This window comes from Pseudopodoces humilis, chromosome 4 (assembly GCF_049639895.1).
Source record: "Pseudopodoces humilis isolate 2021_Gansu_Grassland_sample_001 chromosome 4, ASM4963989v1, whole genome shotgun sequence".
Taxonomy (NCBI): Eukaryota; Metazoa; Chordata; class Aves; order Passeriformes; family Paridae; genus Pseudopodoces; species Pseudopodoces humilis.
Genome location: NC_142203.1, coordinates 6785273 through 6804295, shown reverse-complemented (window position 1 = coordinate 6804295; position 19023 = coordinate 6785273). Strand labels below are relative to the sequence as shown.

The 19023-nt window shown below is 33.4% G+C and overlaps 1 protein-coding gene across 2 annotated transcripts in view; it reads left to right on the top strand.

The window, feature by feature from the left end:
* The window catches only part of MAN2A1 (mannosidase alpha class 2A member 1), a 114132-nt gene that overhangs the window by 49176 nt on the left and 45933 nt on the right, over positions 1-19023 (top strand). The window contains exons 10-12 of one of the 2 annotated variants that reach the window (XM_014258751.2): positions 4462-4647; positions 6000-6114; positions 8947-9002. In XM_014258751.2, coding sequence (XP_014114226.2) covers positions 4462-4647; positions 6000-6114; positions 8947-9002 — 357 coding nt within the window. Of the gene's footprint in view, positions 1-4461; positions 4648-5999; positions 6115-8934; positions 9003-19023 lie in introns of both variants that reach the window. The other variant, XM_005529989.3, reaches the window with a different exon arrangement.

Below are 19023 nucleotides of genomic sequence, written 5' to 3'. Positions count from 1 at the left end.
ACACAGGAGAGATGAATGTGTAAGTATTTGTCATGGTTTAACCTCAGGCAGCCCCTTGCTCACTTCCCCACCAGCAGGATCTTGAGGAGAATTGGAAGGGTCAAAGCTACAAACTCATGAATTGACACAAAGGCAGCTTAATAGGGAAAGCAAAACCCACACAATGCATTCAAACCAAAGTAAGGAATTATGGCTATAGTGTGAACTTTTTTAGAGAAATACAAAGGTGTGAATTCAACAGAGGTTCTCAGAGGAAATTGAGAAATAACCAGGAATATTGTGTACCAAGTTGTCACATACAGGTAAAACCTTACAAAAGAAAGGCCTTGTAAAATCATGATTCAGGCCTTGTTACTTCGGCTTAGTATAGCTAGCAGCTAGCCTGGTAAGTTCCCATGCAAAAACATCTTGAGAATGAAAAGTTTGTTAACATAACAAACTATTACTGGGGAAAAAAACCCAAGTGCACCTGTAATAATGAGGGATCTGTTCCATGAAAACAGTAGAAAAAGTGTGTGAACGCTGTTAGGGATAAAGTGTTGACTGACATGTACACTCACCATTACCAACCAGTGACCTGAGCTCCTGACCAACTGGGATTAAACACGGTGCCTTCTGATAACCATGTAAATATAAGCTGTGTGCAATAAAGACGGGGCTATGATGGAAGAAGAAACAGGTGTCACTGTCTGTCTCTACTGCGACATCTGGTGATCTACCACTACTGTTCTTCTGAAAACTGTCTACATTTTCATTAAAGAAAAAGATTGGTACTGAATTTTGGTAATGGAGTATTGAAGTGGGTCTCCCTTGTAGCAGACATAAGATGATTTAACTTATAAATAACTGTTATTAAGCTCCAGAAAGAAATCTAGGGCAGATGGATATGATGTAAACCCTGAACATTTCATGTGTAGCCTTCCTTAAAAGGATTACAACTTTTTGCTATTATGGATGCTGCAGTAGTGGAACGAGCAATAGAGGTGTGGAAAGAGGCATTTCCAAGTGAGCTTGGAAAGTAGTGTTTTGGAGGCAGATACAAGTACCTTTCAGAAGAGAAACTGTATCTAACAGAACTTGTTTTACTTCTTCCAAGAAATCCAGTTTTTACTGTGGGAAAGTGGATGATTCATTACAGGAATCTTAAATTTTCAGTGAAAACAACATTGTTTAATACTGTTGGAGAAGACATGATGCACAAGAGAACATGAAAAGCAGGACAGATAATATTCTTATAAATTGAATTATCTAGTTAATTGTTTTTTCATAGTTTTGATTAATTTCCTTTCTGTTTTTTAAAACGCACTAAGGATTTAATTTCCTTCAGCTTCATAATGTATTTTTTCAAGTTTTTTTAGGTGTGGTTAATTAATTGTCATTTTTCTGGTTTTTATAACAGAGATCGGAGAAAAATTCATATGAATTTGTAGTATTTAAAACTTTACATTATTAAAGAGATTCCTTAATTTAAACATTTCACCTACCTTTAACTTCTGAAAAAGTTATAGGTAAAGGATTTCTGGAGAAACACTAATCTGTCAATGTTCTTATGTGTTAAAGAATAGTTTAAAAAAGTACCTGTGGAGTTTTAATTTTTCATTATCCTTTTTAAATAACATGTAAAAATAAAATGTATAGATGTGTTCTCATTGTTTTAATATTATATTTTTTTGTCAGTTGTTTTCAGAAGCCATGAGAATCTTCATGAATGTCATTAGTTCTGAGAACAGCAGGAGTAGGGGTTTTATCTTTTATTTCTTTAAAGTCAAAGGAAATACAGTAGGATCATACTTAATCCTCAAACTCCTGAATTATTTCCATAGCATTTTTGAGCTAACATCCATCCATCCATCTATCTATCTGTCTGTCTATCTGGTGTATGTCCATATTTGTGAGGGAAGGAGCCATGAACAGAAGGTAAATACATGTGTGTGTGTTTTTTACCAAGAACGAATATTTTTAAGTTCCAGCAGTACCAGAATTAAGTAGCACTTCACTGTTATTTAATATCCAGGAAATAGTGTTCAGCCTCAGGACCCAATGTGAGAACTAACCATTGAGTGAGAAAAGAGATGGTTGTTAAAGGTTTTCCTGTTAGGAAAGAGTTTTTTTGGGGGTTGTGTAGTAAAGAACTGTAAGAAAGCTTCAGGATTTTATAATGAAGATTGACAGTGATTTGAGACATTATTGACTTTTTAATCTTAAGTGAAAGATGGATGGATTGAAGTAGTTTAAAGGGTGATAAAATATGTGACCAGAAGTTTATTTAATGTAATGAAAAAAGTACAGCAGCATAATTTGAGGCAAGTTAGGGACACAATCTGTGGTTTTATTAGTTACTGATGTAAACAGGGAAAAATTACAGTAAATCTGCAAAAAAATTATTGAAGTAATTTAGAAGATGAATACTATGGTGATACTTCTAACTATACAGATGGATAGAAAACACTACATCTGGAGAGTTCAAAATCTCTTGGCAAAATTTTTTATTTAGAATAAATATAAACTCGACCTAGCTAAGGTAATCCTTGGTAGTAAGGCAGGCCTGGACAAACCAGTGAAGCAAATTTTGATCTATTTGCAGTGTTCTATCAGGGGCAGATATTACAAATTACAGTGGAAAATTTCTGAAAACTATATTAGATCATCTGCAGTAGTTTGAAACAGAGGAGAGAGAGCCAAGGCTTTATATAGCTTTTATGGACAGTATTAGATGGTATTAGATGCTTGCCTTTAAACTGAAGTGTTTTCTAATAGAGTGTTGTGTTTCTGAATGTCCTTCATCATTGACCATTGAACCATTTTAGTGTTTAGAAAAATACTGAGACATGAAAAGAAAATACATCTGAGAGACATCCCCAATATTAAAAAAGGAATTAAATTAATATTGTTGTGGGGAAGGAGATCTCACCTTATTTTAAGGACTAAAATTTATTGTGTTCTCTTCTTTATAGCTAAGTTATATCAGTGTTTAGTGGCTGATTCAATTTCTTTTAAAAACAGTAAAATGCTTTTGGCCAGGGTTTATTCATTAGATGGATGAGCATCTGATGCCTTTTTTACAACTAAAATATTTTCATTTTTCTTTCAAATTGAACTGCAATAGGACAAAGTAAGAGGGATGCATAGAAGTAGGAATTTGCACTAAGAAACATTTCAATTACAGTCATTAAGGTTAATCTGGCACTGGTAACTAAATATAGCAATTATAACTTTTTAGCACCTTGATTTTCTATGTAGCTTCTGAGCAATTATCTAACCTGTAGGAGCAAAATCTCATGCTGTTCATGAAATATTGACAATATGAAAATAGTTTAGGCTGTTATGTGTACAGTGCACCTTTCAGTTTCCTTGGGTATGTGGTAGTTGCAGTTTTTATATAACTGTGAGCTATCTGTTCTATAAAGATGAATAGAAAATTGAATCTAAAGGAATTTTTCGTGTTAACAGTTAATCACATTCATGGTCTAAAAATCAAGGTTTTTTTGTTAATAGTTTGTTGTATCTTGTTTAAAACTGAACACATGCCCTCACTGCCAACTTAGGAAAATAAAAGAGTTAACTTATTTTTTTTTTTTTAATTTATTACTTGCATTCTTAGAAGTTAACATTACAAGAAAATATGTTGTGATTTCTTTGCTTTTTGTGTCATTAACCTCTATCATCTTTTTTACTTCAAGTACTTGAGAAATGTTCATTAACTTCTAATAAATTTTAAAAAATAATCTGACGCTTTTCAGACTTGCAAAAATAGAACTGTAACATTTTAGGAGATGATAGGAAAAAAGTTAACAGATGTTTCCCCAGAATTTATGCAGGCATTTTTGTCAGTCAAATATCTATAATAACTGGCAATTATGGGGATATTTTTGTAAAATAAATTTAGAATCTCATAAAGCAAGTAAGAATCAAGTGGTAATATTTTAGTGCTGGGCTTCTGCAACAGATATAGAAGAGAAAGCCTCTGCATTCTGTTCAAGGGTTTTGGAATCCAGTGTTCTCTTCATTCAGGTGAATATAAAGTGAGCAGATGCATGAGATGCTTAAGCCTTTATAAGAATTTAGTTTGCTGTAAGTGCGAATGGCAGAATAGATATTCGATAATGTAGAGATTAGTATATTTATTTAAAACAAATTTGTTTAATTAATAAGTTGTTTTCTGAAACGGGAATTGTATGTTTCTTGTAAGGCACTCCATCCATACTGTGAGGTTTTAAGACCAAATCCGTATATCTCACCCATTCATGTGTGTATTTCAGTTTTCACTGTCATATTTTTATTTTAGAGGTCCATTTTCCATCATAGAGGTCATGCAAGAAGCTACAGGGTGAATATAGGCTAAAATGAGCAAGAACAAGGTTTATAGAGCTTATGGAACTATTTACAGTTTATTCTTTAGATCAAATGTGTTTTTTACATTTTAACCCTGTATAAATTCTTGATTATTCTCTGCAATTCCAGGGCAGCTGAAATTCTTTACTACTTGGCCTTAGTACAGTCCAGTAAGTCTGAGAAGATGAATGTATTTCCTTCTGTGGATAACTATAAATTGCTGACAGAAGCTAGGAGGAACCTTGGCCTCTTTCAGCATCATGATGCTATTACGGGAACAGCCAAAGATTGGGTAGTTGTGGATTATGGCACCAGGTAATTTATTATAAATGCAGAAAGTTAAATCTTAATTTTCTTTTGCATTTTTAGAACTGAAGTTTTTATTTCAGATATACACATTTGAAGCAGCAGTGTACTCCACTGAAAGTGTAGAGGTGCTCTTCATGAGAAGTGGATTTGATTACCCATGCTGTTCATTTATGAAATACTTTTTAACTCTCTGAGTAAGAATTTTATGTCCAAACAAAATTTTGATATTTCCTAAAGTAGTCACATTACTGAGATTTCTTTAATAACAGAATTTTTCTGCAGTAAGTAGGAGTACTTTTTATAATTGTCTGTCATAAGCAATGATCAAAGATATTCTAATTTATGCATATATTCCTTGGAAAATCCCACACCCTCTGTAGCCTACCTTTCTTAAAAGTGGCAAATCTTTTCCATGTTGAAAATATTCTACTTGTCTGTCATTGTTTATTGTTTCATCTGGGGGGTATTTCTCAGTATTAGTGTCTTTATAGAATTTTTTTAAAAAACATTGCATGATATATATATTGCTGTGTATACACATGCTTTAATTATGGGTTTGTTCAGAAAAATCTTACATATTGGAATGTTTAGAACTAGTAAATTTGATTAATTAAGGTGATGATGGTAGCCTGAAGATACAGCATGTTCATTAAATGAATAATTGTTTTAAATGCTTCTAAAATACTCTTTCTTGTTTAAAACTATTTCATGACAATTATTTTTAAATATTTCCATATATATTTCAATATATTTCAATATTTCAATATATATTTCCATATTTTCAATCCACTAAATCATAAGTATTCACAATGCACTTAGTTATAAGAGAGCAAAATAAAGGCTTTTTTCACTTTGCAAATAAAATTATCCAGCTCTCTGGATTTAGAAACTTGTGGGCCTCTTGATAGTTTGTATAGTTTATAGTTTATATTTTTCATGTTTCTGATTGTTCTCTTAATCCTGTGTAAACACAGTCTTGACTTTGTAACCAGTGTTTCAGGCTTGTCTCCACTATAGAAACTGAAAATCAAATATACAAATTGCAAACTTTCCTAAAATTAGCATTTTGAAAAAGCAGTCGGTATTCTGAGGATACACCTTTAGTAGCACAACATACAGGAGGAATTGTACCTCATTTGCAGTATGACAAGAATATATTTCGGACTATTTCTGCATTTTTCAAGCTATTGCACCCATTGCAACTAACTGTTCTTAATTTCATGTGATATTGATGTTAAAATTTTTATTTATTTTTTTGCAACTCATAGTTTTAGGTTCTTTAATGTTTTTAAATTTTGATATTACAATGTTGAATAACAATAATTAAAAACTAACAGAGACTTTAAATATTTTAACAGGCTTTTCCATTCAATAATGAATGTGAAGAAAGTGATAATTGACTCTGCTCATATTCTTATCCTAAAGGACAAAAGTGCTTATGATTATGACACAGCAACTCCATTCCTGAAGATGGTGAGCTCTCTTCCTTGATTTTTTACAAAAATGAAATGTAAACTATGTATTTTGAATACAGTTTGAGTAGCCCTGGGAAACATCAGAACTAAATTTTCAGGTAATGCCTTCTCAGAAATGTGCTACTTATCACTCTTCATATAGATTGAAGATGTTAGAAAGTAAAAAGTGAACATGTCAGCGGCTGATATTGAAAAAAGCCCACACAGCTAAAGGAAAGGGATCTTGTTCCCCTTTTTGTGTTAGATAGTAAGAGCAGGTGTTCTAATTTTCTTGTGGGCAGAAATTTGTTGGATGCTTAAGTGATATACATATGTAAGTGAATGGATAACAGTATGCAGTCCTATGATTTGACTTCACTTTTAACTTAAGAACTGTGGGAAGAAGAAAATTTCCATCACTAACAGAAGTCTAACCTTAGTTTGCTAGATGAGGTCTAGACAATACCTTGTACTCTTTTCTTTGCTGAAATTATTTGAAACAGGAATGTTCAATGAAATGGATGATAAAGTAAGCAATGTATCCTCTTGTATCATTTTTAGACATATTTTACAGTGAAGAACACCTTGAAGAAACACACTTGCTAATACTGCTTCCTGACAGAATTCTTAGTTTCTTCACTTTCTTCACTTTCTCTTCTGTGATAACTAAGAATTTTTAGGAAGTCTACTTAAGTGCATTTACCTTGAAGAAAGACAAAATGAGATGCTTTAATTTCTTTGTGTATAAACACAGCATAAAGATAGTCTTTATGATATGATTATCTTATACTTCTGACATAATAAACATGACATACATTTTATGGCTTAGTTGTGCCAGGTGTGTCATATCTTGAATTATACTTCCAGTCACATGTATGCATAAAAAAAAAAGTTAGAATAGTTCTTTATACTTTTTATGACTTTTGTACAAATATGTATATATACATGTATAAGTATATATGCTGAATGTGTATGCTATATGCTTGTATGTCATAAATATATAATTTTTCTCCTCTTTGTAATGTGCACTTTCACAAAGTAGGAATATTTTGAAGGCATGCCTGGGATGAAGGTTTTACTCCTGCTCTGAATGATATTGGAAGACGTTGCCATGATTTATTTTACTAAATTTATTTTGTTGTTCGTGTTCTTTATCAATCTGGATTAATACCACTGCACTGTAGAAGTACTAATTGCTGTTTAAACTGTATATTACCTAGTAGCATACTAATTCAATAAGCTATTATTACCACTGTGAAAGCAGAGATTAAAAAGGAAGTTCTTATTTCAATTAATTTTATTGTGCCTATATAAAACAAAAAAATAAGGTGATTACAAAAGCAGATTAAGATTTATCTGTATGCCAGACAATATCTGCAGCATACCATTAATTTAGTATCTCTGCTATGCATTTGGTATAGCAACCTTTTTAATGTTAGATTTGTAGACTGCTAACAGGAGAACTTCAGGATACTTACAGAACCTTTGCAAACCTTGAGCAAATTGGAAGTTCAGAGGCATTTATTTTGGAGTACAGATTGTGGTATTTTGGTGGCTGATGGAAGCTGACATTAAGAATTGCTCAGTGATGGGTGTTCAGAATGAATGTCAGGAGAGTTGAGAAAGACAAATGATGAAGTCTCTAAGACTGAAAGTGGCTGTTGTTTATGAGGGGTGAAAAAATCAGAAACACTTAGAGGAACAGAGCATAAGACCGTAGCAGCAGCATTCCAGCAGGTAACTGGTACAACCAGGGAGAAGTTCCCTTCCCTGGAGGCAGAAAAAAGGAAGTTGGGAATAAGACACTGCTGAAGAAATCCAGAATGATACTGTTTGTACTTTTTCTTCTCTTTCTAATTATTAATAGTACTCAAAAGCATCATGTTTCTCTCAGCTGGTAGCTGAACACTTTGTACTTCTTGTGTTAAGTTTTACAAATTCTACACTAGTAAACAAACAAAAAATCACTTGGAAGGCATACACTGAAAAATAGAAGTCACTTAAAGATCCCAGAATGATGCAGCTTTGGTTGGATCATGGATGAGATTCAAACTGCAAAAATAAAACCGCAACCATTACACAATTCCTGTACATTAGTCTTAGTTCTTTCTCTGCAGAAAGAAAATTTTAATGTAAGTGGAAATTGCTGGATTTGAAAAACTTGATTTTGAGGATGTTTTGAGGAACTGAGGAACTTTGCACTTCAGTTTCCAAGTCTGTAGTGGTCACCATTGTAAGAACAGACTAGGATGTGATAAATCAGTAGTTTGGCTGTTCTCTTAGGCTATGCAGTAGTGACAGCAGTGTCTTGTCTCTACCTTTCCTCAGTGGAAGTGTACCACACTACACCCTAAATTATGTTTTTTGAAACTTTTCTTTGTGTACAATATAAGGTAACAATGAGAGCTCCCAGGAAACAACACTGAATCCTTGTGATAAGTGCACAGGAGTGTGGTGTTTCAGAGTAAATTCATAGCAGGGGAAATCTAATAAAAATAAATATTTGCAAAATATGAAGGTAGTTTGTGATTATGAAGTCTTGCATGCAAAAATGAAAACACAGATATTATAATGTGATAATGGAATCTAATAAGGTCTTTAACAAAAACAAATATTTTGCAGTGAATTGGTCAAAGGGAGCATCTTTCTTTTGTCAGTGTGAAGTGCTTAGTTTATTAAATTTTGTTATTTGTCATCCTCAGTAATGTGCTAAAATAAGCTTTGGTTTATGGTGTTGTTTATGTGGTTTTGTACTCCACAAAATGCATATAATAGACAAAGCTCATATATTATCCATTGAATTGTATTCAAAAGGAAATTCAAAGATGTTTTCTTGTAGGATGATATTCAGGCTTCTCAAGATTCTTTGCCACGCAAGACAGTTATAAAGCTGACATTGCAACCAAGGTAAATAATTTATATATTACTCAGTGTCTGAGATTCTTATAGCAATGTATGTGTTTTCACTACCTAGTAAGCAGTTTTTTATGCCGTTCCCCTTTTTTCAGTTTTTTTTCTTTCACTTTTTGCTCAAAATAGAATTAAAGTTGAAAAAAATAAAGAAAATTTAAAAAATTAGACTGGGAGATAATGCTAATATTATTATGTCTACTTGAAAGAGGATACAGCATGTTAAAACTATAGGTATTTCTCACATACCACAGCAGTATTCAGTTTCTTTGTGTTTTTACAGCACCATAATACTAAACAGATTGTGCTTGAGGAAGCAATAGAAGATTCTAATTAAGCAGAATTACAGGTGCCTTAATTAACTCTGTGAGCAAAATGTCAAGTTTTTCTAAGGCATAAAAATCACAATTTATAAATACTGAATTGTCATTAAAAACAAAGTAGAAGATAAACTAAGACTCTCTTAACTCCAACTTTCCATTCTATTAGGAGGGGTTACTTTTTTATTTCTGTGTAGTTGTAGTCAGCTGATGCTGGCATGCTGCTATGCCCATGAACACTCTGTATCCCACCTGAAATAATGTACACATTCTTTTAAAGTGGCTGATCCAAATGAAGTGAATAAGATGTCTGGGTATGAGACGTGCTATGTGTGTGTAAATCAAATAGCATAAGGTTTTTTGCTTACAGAACAGAAGATTTAAGATTAATTTAAAAAGCAGAGAAGGCTATTTTTGCTGATGTTAGTATTTGATTTCTCTAGTTCTAGCAAGTGGCAAGCCACTAAGACTTACTTGCCTAATTCATGCAGGTGTCCAACAATTCAGCAGACTAACTGCTACTGCTAAAAAAAAATATAATTAAAGACTTTGAAAAAGTGACTGAAGTTTAGATCTTGTGCCCATTTGGGGGAAGCTGTCTTCAGTGCTCCAGCACTGAATGTACATAATGTGTCTAGTGTATGCTTTTCTCTAGTGCATGTTTTTTTTTAATAGGAATTCTCTTTTCTTATTGGAGTGCTATATAGATGCTAATAGATTATCTTAAACTTGTCCAAAATGGCCAAGAATTCAGGTGCATATTTATTTAACTAAAATGTTTTAGATTTTCAAAATTATCTCCTCAGGTTTCTTCTCTGGAAGAGGATTGTATATAAATAGTAGTATACAAGTATGTAAGCATTTGGTTGGAGGCAAGTTACGATATAGATTTTCTTTGCCATTTGAGGATAGCTTTATTGCCCTTGCTTTCCTTACCTAGGTTAGCTGTTGAAATCTTCCCTGTGCCACTTTCATCCCCTAATACCCCTTTCGTTTGCATACAGTGTTCCACTCTCTCTGCATAATTTGCTGAGTAAGTTTTTCCCATTTTGGTCTTAATTTCAGACATTTGCCTTTTTGTTCCCCTCTGACTAGTATATCAAACAGATATACATGACATTACCATTAATATTATCCTAGCAGACTACTGCTGCTATTCTCTAAACTGGACTTAACTTACTGAGAAAATAGTACTACTAGAAAATTCCTGACTTTATGTTGTCTGGTATTGTGAAGGTACCACACAGTCATACAAAGCATGATATATGTTCCAAAGACTGCCATCAGAAGTATGGGAAAAAGAATGAAGAGAGGGAAAAAACGAGACAGAAAGGGCAAAGAAAGATTATAAGAGAATATTGATATTGATATTACTGACTAAACCCTGAGGGTTTTTGCATCTTTTTTATTTGAAAACATTTTGGAAGTAACACATAAGTGTACACTACTCTATGCTTTCTTTGTTGTTAAAATTTTCAAATGAGTATCTGTTTGTTAAACTATTTTTGCTTATAAAAATTAGCTTAGCCTCTTTAGTCTTCTAAGTTTATCTCTGGTTGTAGTCTGAATCTCCAGTCACTTTATTACCATTGGGAAAAGTGGTTTGTAAGCTGTTTACTGGTTAAATCCATGTGATTATTTCATCTGAGTTTTCTTGTAGCAGTTCATGAGAAATGTTATTTTCTGTAGAAGCCTAAGCTCAACTTAATAAATCTATTATTAAGAATTACTGTGCATAAACTTCAAACTTTAAAGCTTATAAGAAAGTGGTTTTTTACATTTAAAATTTTGGGGCATCAGCAGATTTTAAATACTGATTTTCACCACAACTTTGTTATTTGCTTATCTTCTGTTTCTAATAGTCTTTGTTATTCACCTGTGTATAATTGAATCTCTAGACTTCTTTCCTCTAGTGTGTTCTAACATGTCATTACATGGCATAGAAATTAAATCAGTCTAACTGGCAAGGTGTTACTTTTCTTTGATTGGCTATTTAGCTTTTTGTATTTTTGCATTTCTGTGTCAGAATTAAAAAAAAAAAATATCTGTATTCTAGATTGATTATTCTTCTGTAAGTCTGCTTCATATCACCTGTGAGTTTAGAGGGACACTGCTGATGGGAAGCTCATAATGGCTTTTCAAATCTCACTAATTATTTTTTTTACTTATTTTATTGATTGCAAATATAACCAGCTGCTTTCTACAGGTACATAGTTGGTAGTATGCTTTTTGCCTCTTTCATCCATCCTTCCTTTTGGGTGTTTTTTAGTTAAGTGTGCTCTTCCGTGCTCGTGAAAGTTGTAATCAGTAGTGAAAACTTATCTGACAGACTGTACAGGAGAGCTACAACAACTTGGTTACATGGAAAGAAAAGAAAGCAGGAAAAGATCTTCCAGTTGATAATGTTCTAATATGAAGTATCTCCATATTGTTGTGTACTTGAGAATTATCTTTCAAACTGCTTCTAGGCAGGTGCCACCTGTAACCTGTTTGGTATTGTTTCTGCTCCCACCTGAGCATCTCTTCTCTGTTGTGATATCTTTATGAATCCGTATTGTTATTCTAAAAGTAACATGTTAATTTTGATGAAATAGGTATTACAGGGTATTTTAGATCTTAACTTTGACTCCACCACCTCAGGATGACTAAGTGGTCTTATGATCAGGCTTTAGAATACTGAAATTAGGGAGTCTTTAATTACATTAAATCCCTTTTAACTGATAAATTAAGTTTCATGTTCTTAAAAAAAAAGTGTTTCTTTCAGCTGCAAAATGGAGCTTTCACAAGATAATATTCAACTAGATATGGAACTACTCCAGTCTTGTTCTGAAGTTTAAAATTACTGCATGTCTTGGAGACAAAAAGGCACTTGGAAACAGACACTTGGGGAGTGTGCTGATAAATTGGATGCTGGTTCATACTCTGTGACTGCCCAGCTATTTAATATAATAATAGGTTTTCAGGAGCAGTCTGCTGGAGAGCATACTTCCTGAATGGCAAAAGACTTGCACTCACTGGACTCAGTGGGTGGGGGGTGTGTTTGAACCTCTTGTTGTCCAGTTTAGGCTGTCAGCAGCAAATGAAGTCCACACTGACTGTGGGGGGAAGGGTTTCCCAGCTGTTTCTGTCTGTGCTGTTTTCTGGAGACAGCGTTGCAGTGGAGCATGACACACAACCAAATGACTGGATTGACTGTCGGCACCAGCTTGGATCTGGTAGTTGTTTTGTTTGGCACAATATTGTGAATCTTAGTGAAAAGGCTTAACAGTGGCCATTGGCTTTTATCTCTTCTTCCCCCTTTTTTTTAAATCCTGAACCTTCACATACCTAGCTGGACAGTTTCAATACTGAGCTCCACTGCACTCGGCTCTATCGGAAGATACTGTGGCATTCAAAAATTTTTTAAAATCATCAATTTAGGAGTATTTTTAGTGCTTAACTAATTATTACAATTTAACCACAAATAACTTTTGTCGGCTCATCTTAGAGGAACAATATGATATGATAACCTTCTTATCAGGCCAGTTTTATAGCTTAGCAGACACATATTTCCACTAGCTGAAATATTTAGGTTGCCTAGGGAATTAATTACAGGAGGATACACTGTAATCAATTATTTCTTCAAAGATCTGTCAAAGCAGTTTAGTGATATCCACATTATAAAATAAAATTTCCTTTTTTGAAATAGAGGATGCAAAATCATCTGGGCTATTATCCTTACCTTGTTATCCATGAGCAGGTTTTGACATAAAGTTTTATTTAATAAAGCTTTCGCGTAAGTTGTGTTTTTCCCATAATGTCAAAAATGTAGTATTTTTTGAGAAAGAAAATCCCAATTTACCTATATAATTTTTTGAGTTGATAATCTTTTCAAAAATACACTTGGCAGGGTATTCACTGCTTTCTCAACAAAGCACTGTAATGTAGAAATGAAAGCTATATTACTAACTTTAATCTGTGATAGAGAATAATGTACAAAAGTCAAAAACTCTTGACAGAGCAGTGTGTATGTTACTGTATTTGGTTGGATGACTACATTAAGAATAATTTGTCTGAGAATGAAATTTTATTAGTCACATGCCATAACTGTGTCTTTGTGAGCTTAGAAAATGACTGGATCAGGATAATACTCTTTATTTGGCAACCTTTGCTTTGGTGGTGATTTTTTGTTTCCTTTTTTACCCCCTTAGATGTATGCTACCCATTTTGGTACAAACTATCTAAACTTTAGTCCAACATAGTTACAAGGAGAGGACCCTCCAACAGCATTTGACATTTTAATAATAAACATCTTCATTGCCTTTTATGCTTGTATGATTTCAGAGGCATATGTATTCCTAGTTATACTCAAAAACAGCTGGGAAAAAAAGGACAGCTGAAACGAAGGTATTTTCAATTCTCAATAATAAAAAAAAAAGTTTAAAGAAAATAGGAAAGAATACCCTAACATTTAAGATGTGCTCATAAATATTTGAGGCAATTCATGCATTGTTAATATGCACACCAGTTTCCCAGAGAAGAAAATAGATCTTGAAAAAGCAAACAAACAAATGCTAACCAAACCCATAGTTTTAAGTTTTCATTGGATGAAATAGTGATTGCAATATGCACAACCTTGTGTTTTTGTTTAAGTGAAATCTGTGTATTAGTATCTTTTAGGGGAGGTGGACTGGATGAAGTCATTCAGTCAAGCCTTAATACTGCTTCTCTTAAGAGATAATGCTTAACTAAACCCTTTTATTTAGCACACACTAATGCAAGTAGGTGAAAAATTTAAAAAACGCTTTAGAGGTGATATTTGAAGGGCCTGCACTTTAGTTTCCAATACCCTGGCTGCTTAGGCTGAATACAGCCTAATGGTTTTTTGAAAATAAAATATTAATCTCAGTGTTCAGCTGCCTGATCAATTTACGGGATTTCAGGTGACCTGTAACTGCCAAGAACATTTTCTGGTTTTAGTAAACTCAAGGTCATTTTGTCTAAATTGATTGGACATTTAAAAAGCATTCTCCTTGGTTTTCATGATGGAAGTGCTGTTGCAGAGGCAACGAAATGCTTGGCTGACTCAGGATAACTCAGACATCTGAATCTTGAAATGTCACTAAAAGTGAACTTGGAATAAGTACTTCAGTAAAAATCATTCTGGTAAAAGTGGTGTTCATTCGAAATGAACAAAAAATCATGATGCTTTCATTCTGGTTTTTAGGTGGAACTTAGCTGTGCAACTATCTTTATGACAAAACCAGCAAACTCTCTGTTGACAGTGTCTAATGGGACAGGAAGTGAGGGGTATGGAAGAGTTTCACAGGACCTTGATCTCTTTATTCTCACTCTTTGTGTAAAGTCATAACATTTTTTCAGAGGTTTCCAGATTTTCTGTGTGAGTTTTCTACTTTTTGTACTAAAAACACATTAAGAAAAATATACCACATACAGGCTTATCTCAGAACTGACTCAAGGCACTGGTAGTTGACATCACTTTAAAAATTTATCTGTGAAGTCTGAAAACAAAACGACAAGCTAAGAGACGAATGCCTTGTTTTGTTTAAGGCCTTTAAAACTGAACTTTGGTACATTTCTTGAGATACAATAAATTTTCATTATGAAGAAGGAAAAAGCAGTTTTGATTTGCAATTAATTGTACTTCAAGGCTTTTGTGGAATTAATTTTTATTTTTTAAAACTCAGATTTTGAATGCTATGCTTCTGAATTCAAGTTATTGTAAAAAGTTGTTTAATTTCAAACTTTTAAAGATTAATTTTTCAGTGTATAAAAATTCTTATACATCAAAATTTTTTTCAGGTTTTGGTCTGTTTTACTATGGATGAACCAATGACAGTCTGCTCTAAATATTTTTGTTTACTGACTGTCTTTGAAATTAAGCCAGTGAATGAGTTCATAGTTTTAGGATTCATAGAATCTTTGCTGTTTTTCTAAATGGCACAGATTTAGTCCTTTCATTTCAATGCACAGCATATCAGCATCTTTTGTTGGGGTTTGCAGTATCAGTCCAATCAGACAGAGAAGGTGTTTGATGCTTCAGTTGCTATAAAAAATTTCAGCATTAAAATAAAATATGACAATTAAGTCTTACAATGAATTTCTGGTTTCCTCTGAGAACACTGTAGTGGAAGTATCGTGAAATGCAGAAGAGAATGGGTGAACTAACCGTACTCTAGTGGAAGGAAAAACCCTGAGCTTGTTTTCAAAACACAGAAAGTGATCATTATGAAAAAATATGGTAGTGAATGATTGAATACAGCTGAAAGATTTGCATTATATGCATGTACTTTTTGAAGCAGTTTTTGAAGTACAATATACATATTTTCACTTTATTAGTACATTTGTATATTATTTCTTTTATTTTCCAGGCACTGGCCCCTTCAGCCTTTTTACTGGAGTTACCTTGAGGCAATATTGTAGTTAGTCAAAGGCTCTCAAGGCACAGACTGAAGTGATATGGAATATTTAAAAGTCTTTCTGTTCTTCTGAACCAGATTTTTTTTTCCCTTCTAAATGCAGATTTATAAAGCCTGCACTACAAGAGGAACAAGGAAAGGATTTTAGTGAAGGTACTTCCTGATCCTGAAAAAGTCAGGGGGCTTCAAGCCCATCTTGGACCTCAGAACATCTCACAACTTTGTGGTAAAAGAAAAATTTAAAATAGTGCCTTTGGACTTAATCCTTTTATCCTCAATTGGAGAGTAGTTATGTGCTCCAGATCAGGATATGTGTGCCACTACAATCCATCTTAATCATAGGAAGTATGTGTATCTGGCATATGTAGTAGGTACATAACATTTAAAAGTCTTGTCTTAGGTTGATGTTATTTTTTTTATGTTCTCAAAATATATAGCTCTTGCTGTGCTGTTGTCTGTGGGTTTTTTTTTGTGAATACTGTTTTCTTGAGGGTGTTCCATGGCTTGTTCTTGAGAAAGTCACACAAAGGTCCTGTTGTCCTGTGAGAGTGGAGGGATGGATCATGTGCCTGTTGTCTGCCTAACTCTGTGCCTTTTGCATGAGCAATGGATATTATAAAGATTTCTCTGTAGAGTTATAAATTCATAGGAATGCATGTGTGTGAGTTCTCTCACCTTTATTTGTGAGTCTGAAGTTCAGATCTGGGGCTGTCATTAGGAGGGGTGATCCTGCAGTGATTCTGAAATGTCAAGCCAAGATTATGGAACTTTTTTTAGAAGCACAGAATCACTGGTTTTATTTATTTGTACGTTAGCCAGAACTGTCAGACATTACTACTCTTAGAAATAATATGTAATTTTAGTGTAGCTCTATTTCTAAAATACACATTTCTTTCCAAATGCTGTTATAATTATGGCAATATATTGTGTTAGTTGCAACTCTACTGAAGTAGATTCTTATTAATTTACTTATTTACTGATAGTATCTTTTTATTTCCTGATGTCACCAGTTTGATAGTATAATGAAAAGCTGATCCCTGGATCATAGGTTTTGCTTCTACTTTTTTACACCTTATGAAAGAAACACAAATTTATGTTGGGTGCTGGTAATTTGAGGTTAAGATTACCATCCTACTAACTATTACACAGGATATTATTCATAAACTGCAAAAGATGTTTTATTTAAGAAGAGGGCAAAAATCCTACTATTTCTTCATATATTATAATATTTTATTATATATATTCAGGATTAATACTCTACTCTGGAATGAACAATTTAATTGGATTATAATTTGCTGCTTTAATGTAAATTGATCTTTTTTTCTTGTTACATCTGTGGCAGTATTGATGAATTTATAAGAATCATATCTGGATATGATGTAGAGGAACATATTAGAATTATTTATTTTAAATTGCTAGGTAAACTGATAAATCTCCTTAGGGTTTATCCAGTCAATTAAAAGACCCCTGGGGGAAAGTACTGGAATCTTCTTTTGGGGAAGAACCTGCTTTTCCAACTTAATAGAAAACTGCTTAACTTGATTTTTAATAAATCACCTATATTCCTACTGCCCCAGGTTTTGTGTTTATAACTGACACTATATCTGAGAGCATAGGTCATAATCATAAACAAAAGACTTCTCAATTTAATTAAATGTCTAGGATTGTATAGTTATGAATGCAAATGATTTCAGTATCTACTGAATCTCAGAGCAGACATATTTAATCTGTAGCAATTATTGAAACTATTTTAATATAATAATTAGGTGTGCTGATGATGCAGTTTAAGCACAATTTCACTGTAGTCACATATGTGGCTTTGACCTTAACTTTGTACTACCTTCACTCAGTTAATAGACAGACTTGCTGGTTTCCTAGCTGTTTTCTAAATGTTCATTGGTAAATGCTGAATATCCCATATTATTCAAATTATATCCTTTGGTATCACTCTGAGTAGGGTGTAATTTTTTTGTGCAAAGTGAGACCAAAAAACAAGTAAGGAATTCTTTAGGTAAGATATCAAAGCCATAAATTATTTTCTTTTCCATCTGTCATGCTAATAGAGTAGAATGTAAATAGATGGTAAAAGCTGATGTCATACTGGCAACAACCACTCTATATAGGATTAGTATTTAAAACTGTCTTGGTAAACTGGAGACATTATTTCATAATCAAAGAGGTAGGCAAGTGGAAGTATTGCACATCACATGGAAAAATAATGTGTGGACTGACCAAATGGACGTTAGTGAAGCAAAAGACTAGGTATGAGAGAAGATGAAATTGAGAGAGTTACTTGTATGGTGTCAAGGACAATTTTACTCTTGGATGATTTAAGTGAAAATGTTCTTTGTAAAACGCAGCTGAAACAGTGTGTTAGACTCAAGAGTGAGGAAGGCTTCATTAAAAATATGGGATGAGACGTTGGAAAGATACAATAGGAGAACAAAAGCACTAAGTCAAGGAAAGCAGCCAAAGAGACATTGAAAGAGCATCATCTGTTTCATTTGAAAAGACTGATAATAAGGAAGATAAATCTATAAATGCATACAAGTTTGTTACAGTCATTATATATACAGTGGAAAAATAGGAAGACATAATTGAAGGAAATTTTGTTTAAAATAATTAAAAATTTATTTTCATATTAGAAAAACTGGTCGTTGAGCTGCAGAACAATATCATCAGATTTGGACTTTTTCAAGAATAGCGATTGTAACATTTTTCAAAGTTTGTCCTCCTGATTTCTCATTTTGTGTACAAGGTCAGGCTACAGCAACCTACTACCATGGGGGGTGGGTCTTGCTAATATCTAGATTTTCCTTTTTCTCTTCAGTTTACTCTTGGGAATCATAGCAAAATGGAATATTTTGTAATATCTAACATGACCTAAATAGGTTATAGGGCAGTCCATTTTGTGCACAGACTTGTGTATGACCAGGTGGAATAAAAGAGAAAGGTGGATTGGTTTAAGGCATGTAGGACCTTCCGATGATCTTAAATGCTGCCTGATGTTTATATAAGAACTGGTTGCTCTGTTGAGAGACCATCTCTGCATATTGTGCACAAGCACAGCAACTTATGTGCTGTTTGCTGTACAGGAAAACAGAATTTTCTATTCCGGACAAAAAGGTTTTTTTCATCTGAAAAATATTACTTTGTCACTTGGAAAACCTGCTCTAAAAGCTGGAGATTTGCTTTTGATTAAAGATTTTCTAGGTGCTGGCTATTTCAACTGTTTTATGCCTTAAATGTTTGCAGAGTGATATCTGGGGGGGGTTGCAG